Raw genomic sequence first — 14361 nt, 5'->3', positions numbered from 1 at the left:
GCGTGTTCGCATCTCCACAGTAAGTACCATAAGTAGACTTGTGGCCTGGTGGTTTCCATGGAGATGGATAGAATAATGCCAAAGCAATATAATTAGAATAAGTTACATAGTGCACCTTAAACCAAACTAACCACTGAAATGCCGTTCTCATTTAGTGAGAGGAAACATCAACAACATCCAAAACAAACTATTTAGAACTAGTGGTGGGCAGATCAATACCAAATATCAATATATCAATACTGCCTGAAGTATCAGAAAGTATTGATTCTCACATATTTGCCGGACTAAATGGGACAAGTGCAAAAGGGAACATAAGCCTATAACAGAATACTCTTTTTGTTTCTGTCATGTTGCTCTCTGTGTATTGTTCTGTTTAATATATGTTTTTTGTTTGTATTTTTTACAGGAAAAAAAAGAGTAAAATATACTTAAAGTCATGCCAGAACATTGATATTTTAAACATTTCGCAAAGTTTCTAAACACACCTTTGTCATACGGTACATCGTTAATATTTTTGGTTTATTTGCAAATTTTTTAAAATTCTTAAATCAAGAGTTTCAATGCAATTTAATACATACATACTTAATATACTGATACATGCCATAGTATTACTTGGTATTGGATTGAGACAAAAATCTCTGGTATTGCCCATCACTATTGAGAACCAATCGTGGCTGCCGTCCTGAATCAGAATAATGAGAGATTATCTTTGATGCCTGGACAATAGTAGATATGACATATAATCTATGCACTTTCTGAAATACTTTCTGAAATCCTGCTGTAACACGACACTCTCTACAAACGCTGACAGAAGGAGAATCCTGGCTCTCTGCTCGGCGTCAGGATTAGCCTCTTGTTTATTTACTATGAACTCTACAAAACACCCAAGCTCTGTCCTTAATTTCCCAAGACGTCTGTCAGCAGGACCCTGGTCTTGTGGGCTTGGTGGTCGTGTCGTGAGAGAGGTAAACAGGACGGGAAAACGTAAGCTGATTGGTTGACAGGAGGGAGGTGCATAGGGGATTGGAGGAAAGCTGTGTTTATGTCACAACAACAACTGCTCTTCTGATTTTTGTCAAACTCTGATGGGAACGGGGTTGGACCAGGTCCCAGGACAAGCCCCACTGTGTGAATTAGACCTAGTCCATACTTATTTGTGAATATGCTCTAGGAAATAACACAATAAACAAGAAGCGGAGGTATAGACAAAATGTAACGAGTTAAATGATGGAGTGCATTTCAGGGCAAGGGAATATTTGTCATTTGTCATATTGAAAAAATATTGTTGACCTTCTTTTTAAAATGCATAGCCAAGCCTTTGGTGTGACTCATAACTGTCATAATCCAAAGAATTAAGATAAAAACAAGTCTTCATGGTCTATGGAGTTTTCGCTGCAACAAAATGATGCATGAAAGAAAATAAGCTTGTAATTGGGTAACAAAAGACAATACAGCTTTAATTCCATAATTTGAACATTGTGTCATGTTATGTTTGGATATTTGGGGAGGAATCCTTTTTTAAAGGGCTTGTTGACAGTTCCTTGTCCTGGTTGAGCTCAGTTTAGTCCAAATAAGAACATAGTTTGCTTATGGTCTAGTCCAAGATTAGCTCAGAATTTAGAAATTAATTCCAATTGATGTGGTTTATTTGCAAGTGTGAACTAAGGCTCTCTTGACTATAGTTTATGCCAGAATATGAATATTGACTGAATGTGAAACAACAATTCAGCATTGCAAAAAAATAGTTAATCATTTGCTACAGTGATGTAACAATAAATCCTCATCAAGATGTGTTTACTCTGCCTGTCCAAACAAAAAGGTCGCCACAGAAGAATATTGGTAGAACCGCCTGTAGCTTTGATTGCAGCTCACATTCGCTGTGGCATAGTTTCAATAAGGTCCTGCAATATTAAAAGATATATTTCCATCCAGTGTGTCATTATTAGAGTAGAGTAGATTAGTTTCTGCTTCTCCTTAGATGTTTTCTCTGCTCGATGCCAATGATTTGACCCTTCTCAAACACACTGACATCTTTTCCATGACCGCGGGATTTGTCTTTCCACATGGTTGTTTCAGAAATGAGAAGTTACTTATTGGATCAGTCGGGCTTAAATACCGTGTTGCAGCTGAAAGATCATCATCCATGCTGCAGTTCTCCAGTTGAAGACTTGGACCTGCTGTATTTGCTTAGTTGAATCCAAGTGGTGACTTTTTTTTTGGACAGGCAGTGTGTATTTACATACATCCCGATAAGCTATTACTGTGAAATATGAGAAATATGAGGTTTTCATACAGGTGGTGGCTTTAATATGGAAATCAGATTACCATTTTTATTAAAACTGACACTCTGTGAACACAGGTGCAAATAATCATTACGCTGTAATGTATAGTTGCTGTAGGCTGTGTGCGCCATATGCATTAGTCAACAAGAAGACAAGATCTTTTCAACTGGCTAAAGAAAGGCTTGTTATAAAACCCAAGCCACAAAACACATCCATCCATCCATCCATCTTCTTCCGCTTTATCCGGGGCCGGGTCGCGGGGGCAGCAGTCTGAGCAGGGACTCCCAGACTTCCTCCTCCCCAGACACTTCCTCTAACTCCTCCGGGGGGATCCCGAGGCGTTCCCAGGCCAGCCGAGAGACATAGTCTCTCCAGCGTGTCCTGGGTCTTCCCCGGGGCCTCTTCCCAGTGGGACATGCCTGAAACACCTCCCCAGGGAGGCGCCCAGGAGGCATCCGGAACAGATGCCCGAGCCACCTCAGCTGGCTCCTCTCGACGTGGAGGAGCAGCGGCTCTACTCCTAGCTCCCCCCGTGTGGCCGAGCTCCTCACCTTATCTCTAAGGGAGCGCCCAGCCACACGGCGGAGGAAACTCATTTCGACCGCTTGTATCCGCGATCTTGTTCTTTCGGTCACTACCCAAAGCTCATGAGCATAGGTGAGGGTAGGAACGTAGACCGACCGGTAAATGGAGAGCTTTGCCTTTCGGCTCAGCTCCTTCTTTACCACAACGGTCCGATGCAGCGACTGCATCACTGCAGCCGCTGCACCGATCCGCCTGTTGATCTCGCTACAAAACACAGTATTAACTTAATATAAAATGAAATAGTCAGATAGTTGATAGTTCATGGTATATAATAACTTGATGATTAAGGTTCCTCATCACTCATACAAGCATTTGAAAGATTATCCGATGCTGAAAATTAGCCTAATATGACATAAAAGTACTTGATTGTACGTTATTGCTAAATAACCATCCATCCATCCATTTTCTGCCGCTTTATCCGGGGCCGGGTCGTGGGGGCAGCAGTCTGAGCAGGGACTCCCAGACATCCTTCTCCCTAGACACTTCCTCCAACTCCTCCGGGGGGGATCCCGAGGCGTTCCCAGGCCAGCCGAGAGACATAGTCTCTCCAGCGTGTCCTGGGTCTTCCCCGGGGCCTCTTCCCAGTAGGACATGCCTGAAACACCTCCCGAGGGAGGCGCCCAGGTAAATAACATTTATCATAATAAATACATTAGTATAATTCATTTTTGTCACAAAACTTAAGAGCAGCTTTATTTATTTAAAGAAAAAAAATGTTTAGTAGGGCCAGTGTTTTTAGCTGTGAGAGTTGCTGGATGAGTCAGAGGAGAAAAGCACTGTACTGAACAAGAGTCTTGGCACTTTCTCTGTGAATCTCCCTGCTTCTGCTTCTGCTTCTGCTCCTGCTCCTGCTCCTGCTCCTGCTCCTGCTCCTGCTTCTGCTCTTTCTTCTGCTCTTTCTTCTGCTCCTTCTTCTGCTTCTGCTTCTGCTCCTTCTTCTGCTCCTGCTCCTGCTTCTACTCCTGCTTCTGCTTCTACTCCTGCTTCTGCTTCTACTCCTGCTTCTGCTTCTACTCCTGCTTCTGCTCCTACTCCTGCTTCTGCTCCTACTCCTGCTTCTGCTCCTGCTCCTGCTTCTGCTCCTACTCCTGCTTCTGCTCCTACTCCTGCTTCTGCTCCTACTCCTGCTTCTGCTCCTGCTTCTGCACATGCTTCTGCTTCTGCTCCTACTTCTGCTCCTTCTGCTCCTTCTTCTGCTCCTTCTTCTGCTTCTGCTCCTGCACCTGCTTCTGCTCCTACTTCTGCTCCTTCTTCTGCATCTGCTCCTGCAACTGCTTCTGCTCCTGCTTCTACTCCTTATTCTGCTTCTGCTCCTGCAACTGCTTCTGCTCCTGCTTCTACTCCTTATTCTGCTTCTGCTCCTGCAACTGCTTCTGCTCCTGCCTCTACTCCTTATTCTGCTTCTGCTCCTGCACCTGCTTCTGCTCCTGCTTCTGCTCCTGCTCCTGCTTCTGCTCCTTCTTCTGCTCATTCTTCTGCTCCTACTTCTACTCCTTCTGCTCCTGCTCTTACTCCTGCTCTTACTCCTGCTCTTACTCCTGCTCTTACTCCTGCTCTTACTCCTGCTCTTACTCCTGCTCTTACTCCTGCTCTTACTCCTGCTCTTACTCCTGCTCTTACTCCTGCTCTTACTCCTGCTCTTACTCCTGCTCTTACTCCTGCTCCTGCTCCTACTCCTGCTCCTACTCCTGCTCCTACTCCTGCTTCTACTCCTGCTTCTACTCCTGCTTCTACTCCTGCTGCTGCTCCTGCTGCTGCTTCTGCTCCTGCTCGTTGGTGGTGCTTAAAGGGTGCCTTTGTCTCCCGTGTGTGGGACTGGTACAAAGAGCCCTCTTCCCACACCTCATACCTCTGTGATGAGGAGACACCAGGCAGAGCATTCACGTTGTAGAACTGCTTGTGCAAATTCATGAAAGCGTTCCATGTGGTTTTTCAGTCATGCAGATCGAGGAGCTTGAAAGTGTCCGTCACAGTGAGGAGGAGATGTGAGAAGACGATGGGAAAATACCAGGATTTACACATACAGTACAACACAGTCAGGCCTCTATGTTTGAGCCAAAATACAGTTTACATTTCTACTAGCGAGAACATTTGTACTCAAGTAAAAGTACTGTTACCTGGCTAAACATTTACTTCATTACAAGTACAAGTACCACTGTCAGAAAGAAGTACATAATATGAAATAAAATATTACTCCAAGTTACGTGTAACGCAATAATAGATCAGTCTTGATTAATTAAAAAGTTTAAAGAGGAATTAGCACCACATCACCTCTGGCCAATCCTGAATCTGCACATTTTAAACATCCAGGACTATTAACATTTGAGAGAATGCTGAAATCCAAGGCTTGCTCAAGTGACAGATGCAGACAGGAAAGAACTATGGAAATAAGCTTCTGGTGAATGATCCGACAGTGTCCCTCATCTTCTGACCGTCTGCTGCCCTTCATCACTCAACACTGACTTTCCTCCTCAGCCTCTCTCTTTCTCACACTTACACTCATTTTTGGGACACCACTAAATAGCCAACACCATCTGAAGCACTGGAAATGTGCAAACCTTTGAAACCCTTTACAATCAGAGGTTATCTAAATCAAACAGCGTATCCAATGCATTCAGGGTTGTTACAAAACGACCGGCAAGGTCAGCGGATATTAAGCGGGCGGCGTCAGAGCTGTCACGTCTCGCCTTTTCATTTTCAAGCCTCCCGCAAAGAGGAATGCGGAGTGCGGTGTGCAGAGCAGATGGTTGGGCAAAACAAGAGCAGAATCAACAAACACAACAAGAATGGGGGGACAGCTAATGTGAAGGCAAGTGCAGCTTTATTTCTGTCATCAACTTTGAGACAGAAATGGTGCAGTAAGAAGGAAACACAAGCATTGTTTTGATACTTATTTTACAGAATGGGTCAGTAAAGGAACAAGCAATGAAACTGGTGAAGTCAGGATCAGTAGTAAATCACTGGGTGCTAATATTATAAATGCAAGAGGTCTGTGCTTATCCGTGTTACAGGTCGGATCTGTGGAGAAGGACAACGATTGCATGCTTTTGTCAAGGTATCTTTGAGCAGATCTATAAAAGAATCAAGTTGAAATGTCAACAGAGATATTCCATGGGTTTCAGTCATTTGAATTACGGTATTAGCAAATCAGAGCACTTTAAAGCCACTGGAAACAATCCATCAAAGTCATGGATAAGAAAAACATTACCACCATTGTAAAATTCTGATGTTAGCAAGATTTCCGTGTCATTAGAGGCTCTGTGAGAGGTGAGTGTGTAGAAAGAGCACCTTCAGACAGTCGGCCTGGTCTGTGACAGGAGCCAGAGAGTCAAACGCAATACCAGATTAACGGCAAACAATGTAAAAGGCTTTGACTAAACATCTGAGAGCGTGGCTGGTAAATACATGTCTGCTTGTCTACTTTGTCTTGTTTAAGTGTTTTATTGCCCCTTGAACATCATGCCCAGGGAACGATTAAGGAAGTCTGTCTTTTGTCATCTGTTTTGTGAAATTGCGCTGTCCCCTATCAAATAAAATGACTCTAATCTATAATTAAATAAATGTATTCTATAATGACATTCTGTGGAACATTGTGGAACACTGTGGGAAAACAATTGCATTTCAAAGGAAAAACGCAGGTGGCAGACAAAAAAATTACATTGTGCACCTTCAATGTGAGATTTAAGACGGAGCATAGGCTAATTGGGTAAAATAATTATAATGTAAAAGGGTTATGAATAATAAGTATTGCCTGTTGGGTGTCACGTGTGTATGTTTACTAGGAAACATCAGAAAAAAATGAATTCAAGTGAAAAGCTTAATGAATTTGAACAATATACAATGTAGAGTGTATTTGATGGTTCCGTTGTGGTTTGGAGATGGCTGCTTCACAAACTGTCCACCACTGTACTAGACTCGTCCTATTGTTCCTGGGACAAAAGAGTTTATTTATACGTCCCACGACACAGAGGCTCACGCAGCAGCTGGAGGAGATGTGACCTGACCCGCAGCCGTGTGACCACAGGGGGCGCTGGCCGGTTACGCAACAGTCTGGGACATCACAGACAGGGTGGGAGGCAAAGTGAAGACACAGCTCTGACGATGAATGTGTGAGAAAGATGTTTGCCTTAATTTACATATCACAGATGTTAATTATTGAGCCAAATTAAGATATCAGCACTAAGCAACTTTGGTGGAAGGTCGATGGAGACACTGATACAGGTCGGATCTGTGGAGAGATTATGGCGCTCAAAGTAGGAATGCATATTTTCCAATAACACATGCAATTGAATAAACACAAAATCTAATAAAACTTTAATGCAATACTCTAGAATATTCCAGGCAAAGCTATACCGTCTCCATGGAAACAATCAGTTGGCAGATCCACTTCAAGATAAATACACAGTGCACCTTCAAACCTCCTCGATTTCAGTGAAAGGCAATGGACATATGTCTGTATCTGTAATATGTATATAATGTGTGAATGTGAGCAACAGACTGCACTGCAATTTTCCTCTAATATAATAAACTATTATCTATTTATCCATCTATCCATTGTCTTTGAGAATGCAGATAATACACAGACACTTTCATTGTGTTTACAGTGAAGAAACAAAAGGGGTGAATCTATAATCATAATCATAAGTGTTGTCTAGTGTTGCATCAGAATACCATAATCACCATTCATATTCAGTAGAGCTGCGAGATATATCGCAATTGAATCAAAATCACAATTTGAATGGTTAAAATGAGTAAATTGTAAAGATTACAATTATTTAAACTCTATAATTTCCCCAACAAACAACAAAATATATATGTCTGATCATGTCTAAAAGCGGCTAACACTGTGGTTTAGACGTCTATACAAACATGTTCTGAAATACATCGATTCTTGGATTAGTTTAGCAGGTCCGATTTCAGTCCTCTCTCAAATGAATGTACCTGGGTGGGTGTACTTTTCTGTAGTTTAACAGGATTAAACGTCATGTGCTTCATGTAGTACGGCTGAACTGAAAAAGTGAACCAGCGCCAGTACAATATATATACTCTAAACAGTATTTCAGTCTCTCTCGACCTCCCTTCCACTCTTGGACCGGGGCCAAACCCACCACTCAGGAGTCAGGAGTGCAGACTGTAACTTATCCACGGTCAATCTGCTGATCCTCACTGCAGCCATGGAGCCAGTGATCCGAAAAACACACCCTCCCTGCTCTGCCCCGCCGCTCGACATCAATCTCGCCATCGAAGGTCGGGGGAACTTAAGAGGCCACTTTATCCACAAAAAAAACCTCCAACAACCGCCCTGCGTTGCCCTAACGATGGCGGAGATACAGCTCAAAACATGTAGTGCAGAACTTTATCCAAAAGTGGTTCAATGTTGAGTTCAAGCACGGGTGATATGTAATACAAGGTGTTTGAGTGGCACAGTGGTGAGAAAACAACACCTTATCACAGCGCACTGCAAAAACTACTGCAAGAAACACCAGACTGAACCTATCCACTGTAAGATGTTGAAAATAAAAAGGATTTAGTCACATGTAGAGGCGTACGTTGTTATTATTTTCTGTTATAATAGCATTTAGATCAGAACTACACACAAGCAATGAACACTATTTCCATGGAAACAAGCAGGTAGAGGGTTAAAAATAAAACAAAAACAAGAGATGCTTTTATTCTCATATAATCTCATCCTAAATGTTATCTGATTGTTATGACATTATGTTTTGCATCTAAATAATATTATACACATAGTACACAAGCACATTATCCTAAAATTTGCATTGGATTTATATATTTCAAAAAGAATACTATTTAATACATTACTTTATTCAACACCAACAATTTATTCTTTAGTGTTTAGATTATTGTGTCGATTATTTGTCTGTTTATATTTTAGTTTTTGCTTCATCACAATGGGAAAAGTTTGCACTGCTCTTTATAATTCCACGTGTTAGTTGAATGTACTTTTCTGGTCTGGTTTTGTTACTGCACCAGGCAGAAATAATCCTATTTGAAAAGAGTTCAATCCTACACTTTATCCTTGAGTTTGCACTAATACAAGTAGAATTCTGGACTTTGCCCACAAAAATATCAGCTCAGACCACTGGAATTCAAGTACAAGTCTGTTTTGTATTAACTACTGCAAATATATCCAGATAACATGACATAACACAATCTTACTCTGACATGATTGAATATGAAATATACCCGGTGTAATGGTTAATCCTATTATGGCTAGTGACCCGTTCTTCCCAACTATTACAGAACGGAAGGTTGATGTAAGTGGGAACTCTTACATGGCTAGAATAATGAGATAACCCAATAATTCGATCCCATTATTGGAGCATGTTTAGACAAATCTGATAATCAAAAAGACATGACAAGTACAGTATCGTCAGTTAATTGGATTTTTCGAGGCTGGAACTGCAGTGAATTTTAAAAGAACTCTTTCAATCCTTTAACATTTTCTCTTTCATTTTTGTCTTTGCCACATATTGTTTGCCCCTTTTGTAAAATGTCAACATCTATAACGATCAGAAAGAAATCAGATTACTCATTACTCAATCAAATTGAACTGTTTATGCAACATTTCAATAATCTGATAACTTCAGATCATGATCCGATTTTTGGTGTGATGTAAAGAGCCATGTGTGCTTCAAATAATAAAATATATTGCTAATTTAATTTAATATTTTGTTAAGATGAGTCCTCAAAATGTGTTTCAGGTTTGATCCAACTTGTCCTGGTTTAGTTCTGGTTTAGTCTTGGTGTAGTCCTCCTCCTATCTAGATGGTTTCTTGAGAATTACTTTTACAAGAAATAGTAATAAATCAAGATTTTGTGAAAAAAAACTTGCATAGTCCCTTTATTTTTTGACAATTAAAGCTGCATTATGTAACTTTTCAGAGAAGGGTCCGCCACCTTATTGTTCCCCTCTTCCACCGCGTTCTACATGTAGACGAGCAGGTGACACAAAGTTACAGGTAAGATCTATGGAGAGGCGACGCTACTCAGAATAGAATGCACTTTCAGTTATTCAGAATGCACAGTAAAAAACACCTCAACATTGCTTGCTGCTGGATTAAAATGCTTCATGCCATACTGTAAAACATTCCAGGCAAAGCAAAAACAACTCTATGGCGACATGTCCAGCTTTGATACTGTACAGTGCAGCCATATGTTGTGTTATCTTGCTATCTCCCTGCCGCAGCTCAAGTATGCAGGGTCAACGCTTGCATCCTTATATAACCATCAGCCCCGCTCCCCGAGGTGAACGCTGAGTCACGAGGCCGGAATTGCTGCGTAAACGCTCGCCGCAAAACGCTGTTATCAAGAGATACTCTAATGCATCCGAAACTGGACAATATAAAAAGAAAGCTATAATAGTATTCGACAATGATGTTGTGTAAGGAGAGGCTGTGTTGCCAGGCAAGACACTGCAAGACAAGACACTGCAAGACACTCTAACCTGCCTCGGCTAGTTATTAATTTTATTACCAGGTATTTGAAGTCAAACACATATTGGTTTCAGAGTTAAAAAACACAAAACAAAACACTGTTGACTTTAAAATACATGTATTTAGAACCGAAGCACGATTCTTTCTAACATATTTAAAGATGCAGTGCGTGTTTGTCTCCATAGAAGTGGTATGGTTTGGAAACACAGTATGATTTAGTGTTGTCATGGTGCAACATTTTCCAACTCTATTTTGATACTAAGGAACAGGCTCGATACCACAGTGATCATCTTAAAAATGCCTGTTCAACACAAAATGTTTATGTTAAAATGTGGTCTTATACTAGTGTTAATAAAAATCAACACCATTCAACAAAAAGCTAAAATTTGTCTCGGTACTTGCTCAAAATCTTGTTAGGAAATAGTTTTAGTATTGATTTGTATCTTATTTTTGATTATTTATTTATCTCCCTGGAAGTAAGTGTTTGTGATGAGGCTTAGAGCTGACAGAATGTATGTTTATCAGTGGTGTGCCGTCAGGGCAAGCAAGGCCTTCTCTGCTGGCCTAAACATAATCAGAATATGATTAAAAAATATATATATTTTCACACAATTATTTATTACATTATTCTCCAGCGTAAGAGTTATACTCTTCATTTCATGGCTTTCCTCTTGTTGCTTCTGCCCCAGGTTCAGATTTGGAGGCTGGTCTTATGTTAGAGCTTTATCCAATCATATTCAGCCGTCATGTGTTGCCAGGGGTCTAAAATCTGCCGAGGCCTTCAGACCTCAACAGAGCTGGTGCTTGTAGCTAAAAGTGAATGGAAATGAAAATGATGTGTCAACCAATCAGCTTCAGAGTTGGCTCTTGTACGTCTCCTGCTGTTGCTCAGGAGTCAGCAGCAGGTGCATCACGTGCACGTCTTTTGATTGGATCACCAATATTAAGAAGCAGGTCCTATGGGCGGAGCTATGCGAAACCTCAGAAACTCTGATGGAGGAAACTGCATTTGACAGACACATTAATCCGTGTACTACTAAGCTGTTTTTTCAACCCACAACGGGCGGAAGGGGGACAATATATCGATTTGGTCGAGGATATAATTATAATGCCTTTCTCAAGACGAACTTTTCAAGAAAAGTTAGACATTGTAAGGAGAGGTCGTCCAACGCCGACGCTGCAAAGCCTGTTATAGGTGGGTTTGTTCCAACTTTCAAAGTTTGGACATGGCACGTTAAGAACGCACGGAGCGGACACCGGCGTTACGGAGCGGTCACCGGCGTTAAGAACGCACGGAGAACGATGTGGAGAACGATGTGGAGAAGGATGTGGAGAATGAGCGGACAACGTGCGGAGAGCGGAGAACACACGGACATCGGCACAGAGAAGGTGAGGCAACGCCTGTTTGAACTGCGTTTCTGTCTAAATGTATAGTGTCTAGAGCCTTGGCATCATAATGATGATAATATGATGGTAATAAGAGGTGGAGTCATTCGGGTGGGACTGTGTATGACCTCACTGAAGGCCCAAGCCCCAGACCCACGGCCCGCCACTGATGTTTATCAAGGTATTTTTAAGCAATAAAAACACCCGTAATAAGAATGAATGCTAGATGATTATGTCTGATGTCATACTGTGGAACATTCCAGACAAAGCTAGAACATCTCATGGCAACAAGCGGATAGTGTAACCTCCACCAGAAACATTACGCAGTGCACATTTAAAGAGTACATTCAGATCTACTTTTCCAGATCGAAGCAGCTCTTACGCTTGAGTAACTGGCCTGTCTCTGACTCACGGACAGACGGTGCTTCCGGTGTTTTCCCAGCATCCTCGGAGGCAAACAGACCTCACCTCTGTCATACATAACTGACAGAATCTTAATAAAAGATGTCAAACTGAAAACTGTAGGCACTGTTCTTCCCCGGCTCCCAATAAGGTACACAGACACAAACTGCAATTTAAACTTTTGACAGTAATTACACATAAAAAGGAGCTGCAAGCTGGTTGCCAGGTAACTGCCGGGTGATAACAAGACAGCAGGAAGTCATTGTACCTGGCCCAGAAATATTCACAACACACACGGTTTATACGTGATTCTGAATGTGACTCACCTCTTAAACTGATTGTAAAATATTCAACAGTCAAATCTTGAATCAGAGAAAGGATTTATTATTATTATTATTATTATTATTATTATTATTATTATTATTATTATTATTATTATTATTATTATTATTATTATTATTATTATTATTATTATTATTATTATTATTATTATTATTACTACTAAAGTATGGAAGATGCATTGGAGAGTTTGACTGTCTCCAAAGGTAATAGCCCTGTAAATGTAGTAAAAACAATTGTTCAAGTGTTGGAAATCATGGTATTTTAACTACTAGAGATGCACCGATTGCAAAATTCTTGGCCGATACCGATTTCCGGTTTTTAAGGAGGTCTGCCCTGCCAAAACCGTTTTTTTTCGATACCGATTTCCTATCTAGCCACTGATTTTCCCACAAACTACCCAGTATTATATATATGAAAAAGGTACATGTATACAGGACACACGTTTTATAATATAAAATGTAATTTATTTTGTGGAAAAAAAGAAAAATAAATAACTATATATAAAGATAATATATATATACAGAACAGGAACAAAAAGGAGCGTCATCTCTGATTGGCTGCTGCGCCACCTCGCTGCAGAAAAGTTGAACAAATCTGAACTTTTCAGCGGCGAACAATTTTAACGCCTTGAAGCTTATACGCCTGTCAAAGCGTCTAGAGCGGAAAACGGCAAAACGCACCCTACGCGCCGCGCTCCACGACGAAAAAGCAGGAATCGCGCCGCGGAAAACGCAGGAGGTGTTCGACGCGCGTTTACATAGACTTTGAATGTAAACTGGCCGCTTTGGCCGCCGCGGTCTGAATGAGTCTTGCTAGTTTTTAGCTGTTTAGCTGGGTCAGTTTGATTGGCCGAAAACTGGAAATTACGACAGTGACCGGGGCCAATTGGACATAAAACCGGCTTTTTTAATCCATTGATCGGTACATCTCTATTAACTACTAGAAAATCAAATTGTATGGGTAATTTAGAGTACTTTTCTTTAATAGTGGAAGTTCAAACCCAGCTGATTCTAACATTGTCCAAGATGGATTTTTGGTGTTGTTGGTGCAGATCGGCAGCCATGTTTCCAGCAGTTAGCCATTAGGCAGCTTTGGCTACAAATGCAATGCTCGATGTCGACCAAATTCACCCACAATATAACTACAGAAAACATAAACAGCCTTCAATCCTAATCAGTGTTTGTGTAAAATGCAGCTGGCAACTTTCCTTTCACAACCGCTAATGTCAACTTCAGCTGTAACAAATGGACACCTTTTGGATTACAACTCGATTCCCACGAGGGCTCATTTTACTCGCACCTTTAGAAACCTGGCAGCGTGTGCGGGGAGACAATTTACAAAACAAGCATGTCGTCTCTCTTTCCGCAGCTTCTTTTTAGCTAAGTTCTTAGAAGAGAAACAGTAGGACAGTGCAAGGATCTGGAGTGGTTCCCAGTGCTATAAAAACATGGATCTGATCTATGCTGTTGGCCGGGCTTTAGCGCGGTGTATGTTTGAGCTTCTACATAAAATAGGATAATTTCCGCCTAGTGGATTACCCAACGCATGGCTATAAATCCACACACTGCTCACTCTTTTGCTACTGAGAATACATTATATGCCGAGTCTCCGCCCTCTTCCACACTCGGGCCCAGACAAGGTTACTGCAGTGCAAATAAAAGGGTGATATGGGGTAAAACTCAAAAGGACTGTGCTGGCAAACTTTAAAGTCTTTTTGAGCTTTGGACATGGTGTAGGTGGATGGGAGGTGTGAATGGGTTAGCGGCGTGCTAGTGCATGTTAGTGTTGATGCTGGATTGTGGGGCGCTCCCCTTTAAACTGCAGAAACTCTGACTGACAGGCAGGAGAAAGGCACTTAAGGGGCACATGAGGATGCACTCTGCTCTTAAAGGGACAGTGCACACCGA

The 14361-nt window shown here is 41.4% G+C and overlaps 2 protein-coding genes across 2 annotated transcripts in view; both read right to left on the bottom strand.

Moving 5' to 3' along the window:
• The window catches only part of nrbp2b (nuclear receptor binding protein 2b), a 35885-nt gene that overhangs the window by 10465 nt on the left and 11059 nt on the right, over window positions 1-14361 (bottom strand). The gene's annotated exons all lie outside the window — the stretch shown is intronic.
• On the bottom strand, window positions 3628-4778 carry LOC140364889 (uncharacterized). Its single transcript, XM_072451274.1, has 2 exons — window positions 4717-4778; window positions 3628-4633 (listed from the first exon to the last, which is right to left on the bottom strand). Exons 1-2 carry the CDS (start codon window positions 4776-4778, stop codon window positions 3628-3630), a joined length of 1068 nt encoding a protein of 355 aa, XP_072307375.1.

This window comes from Eucyclogobius newberryi, unplaced genomic scaffold (genome assembly GCF_026437365.1).
Source record: "Eucyclogobius newberryi isolate DKJ021-1_F unplaced genomic scaffold, fEucNew1.0.hap1 SCAF_18, whole genome shotgun sequence".
NCBI classification, from domain to species: domain Eukaryota; kingdom Metazoa; phylum Chordata; class Actinopteri; order Gobiiformes; family Gobiidae; genus Eucyclogobius; species Eucyclogobius newberryi.
The sequence above is the reverse complement of the archived record's forward strand: the minus strand, read 5'-3'. Positions and strand labels throughout refer to the sequence as shown.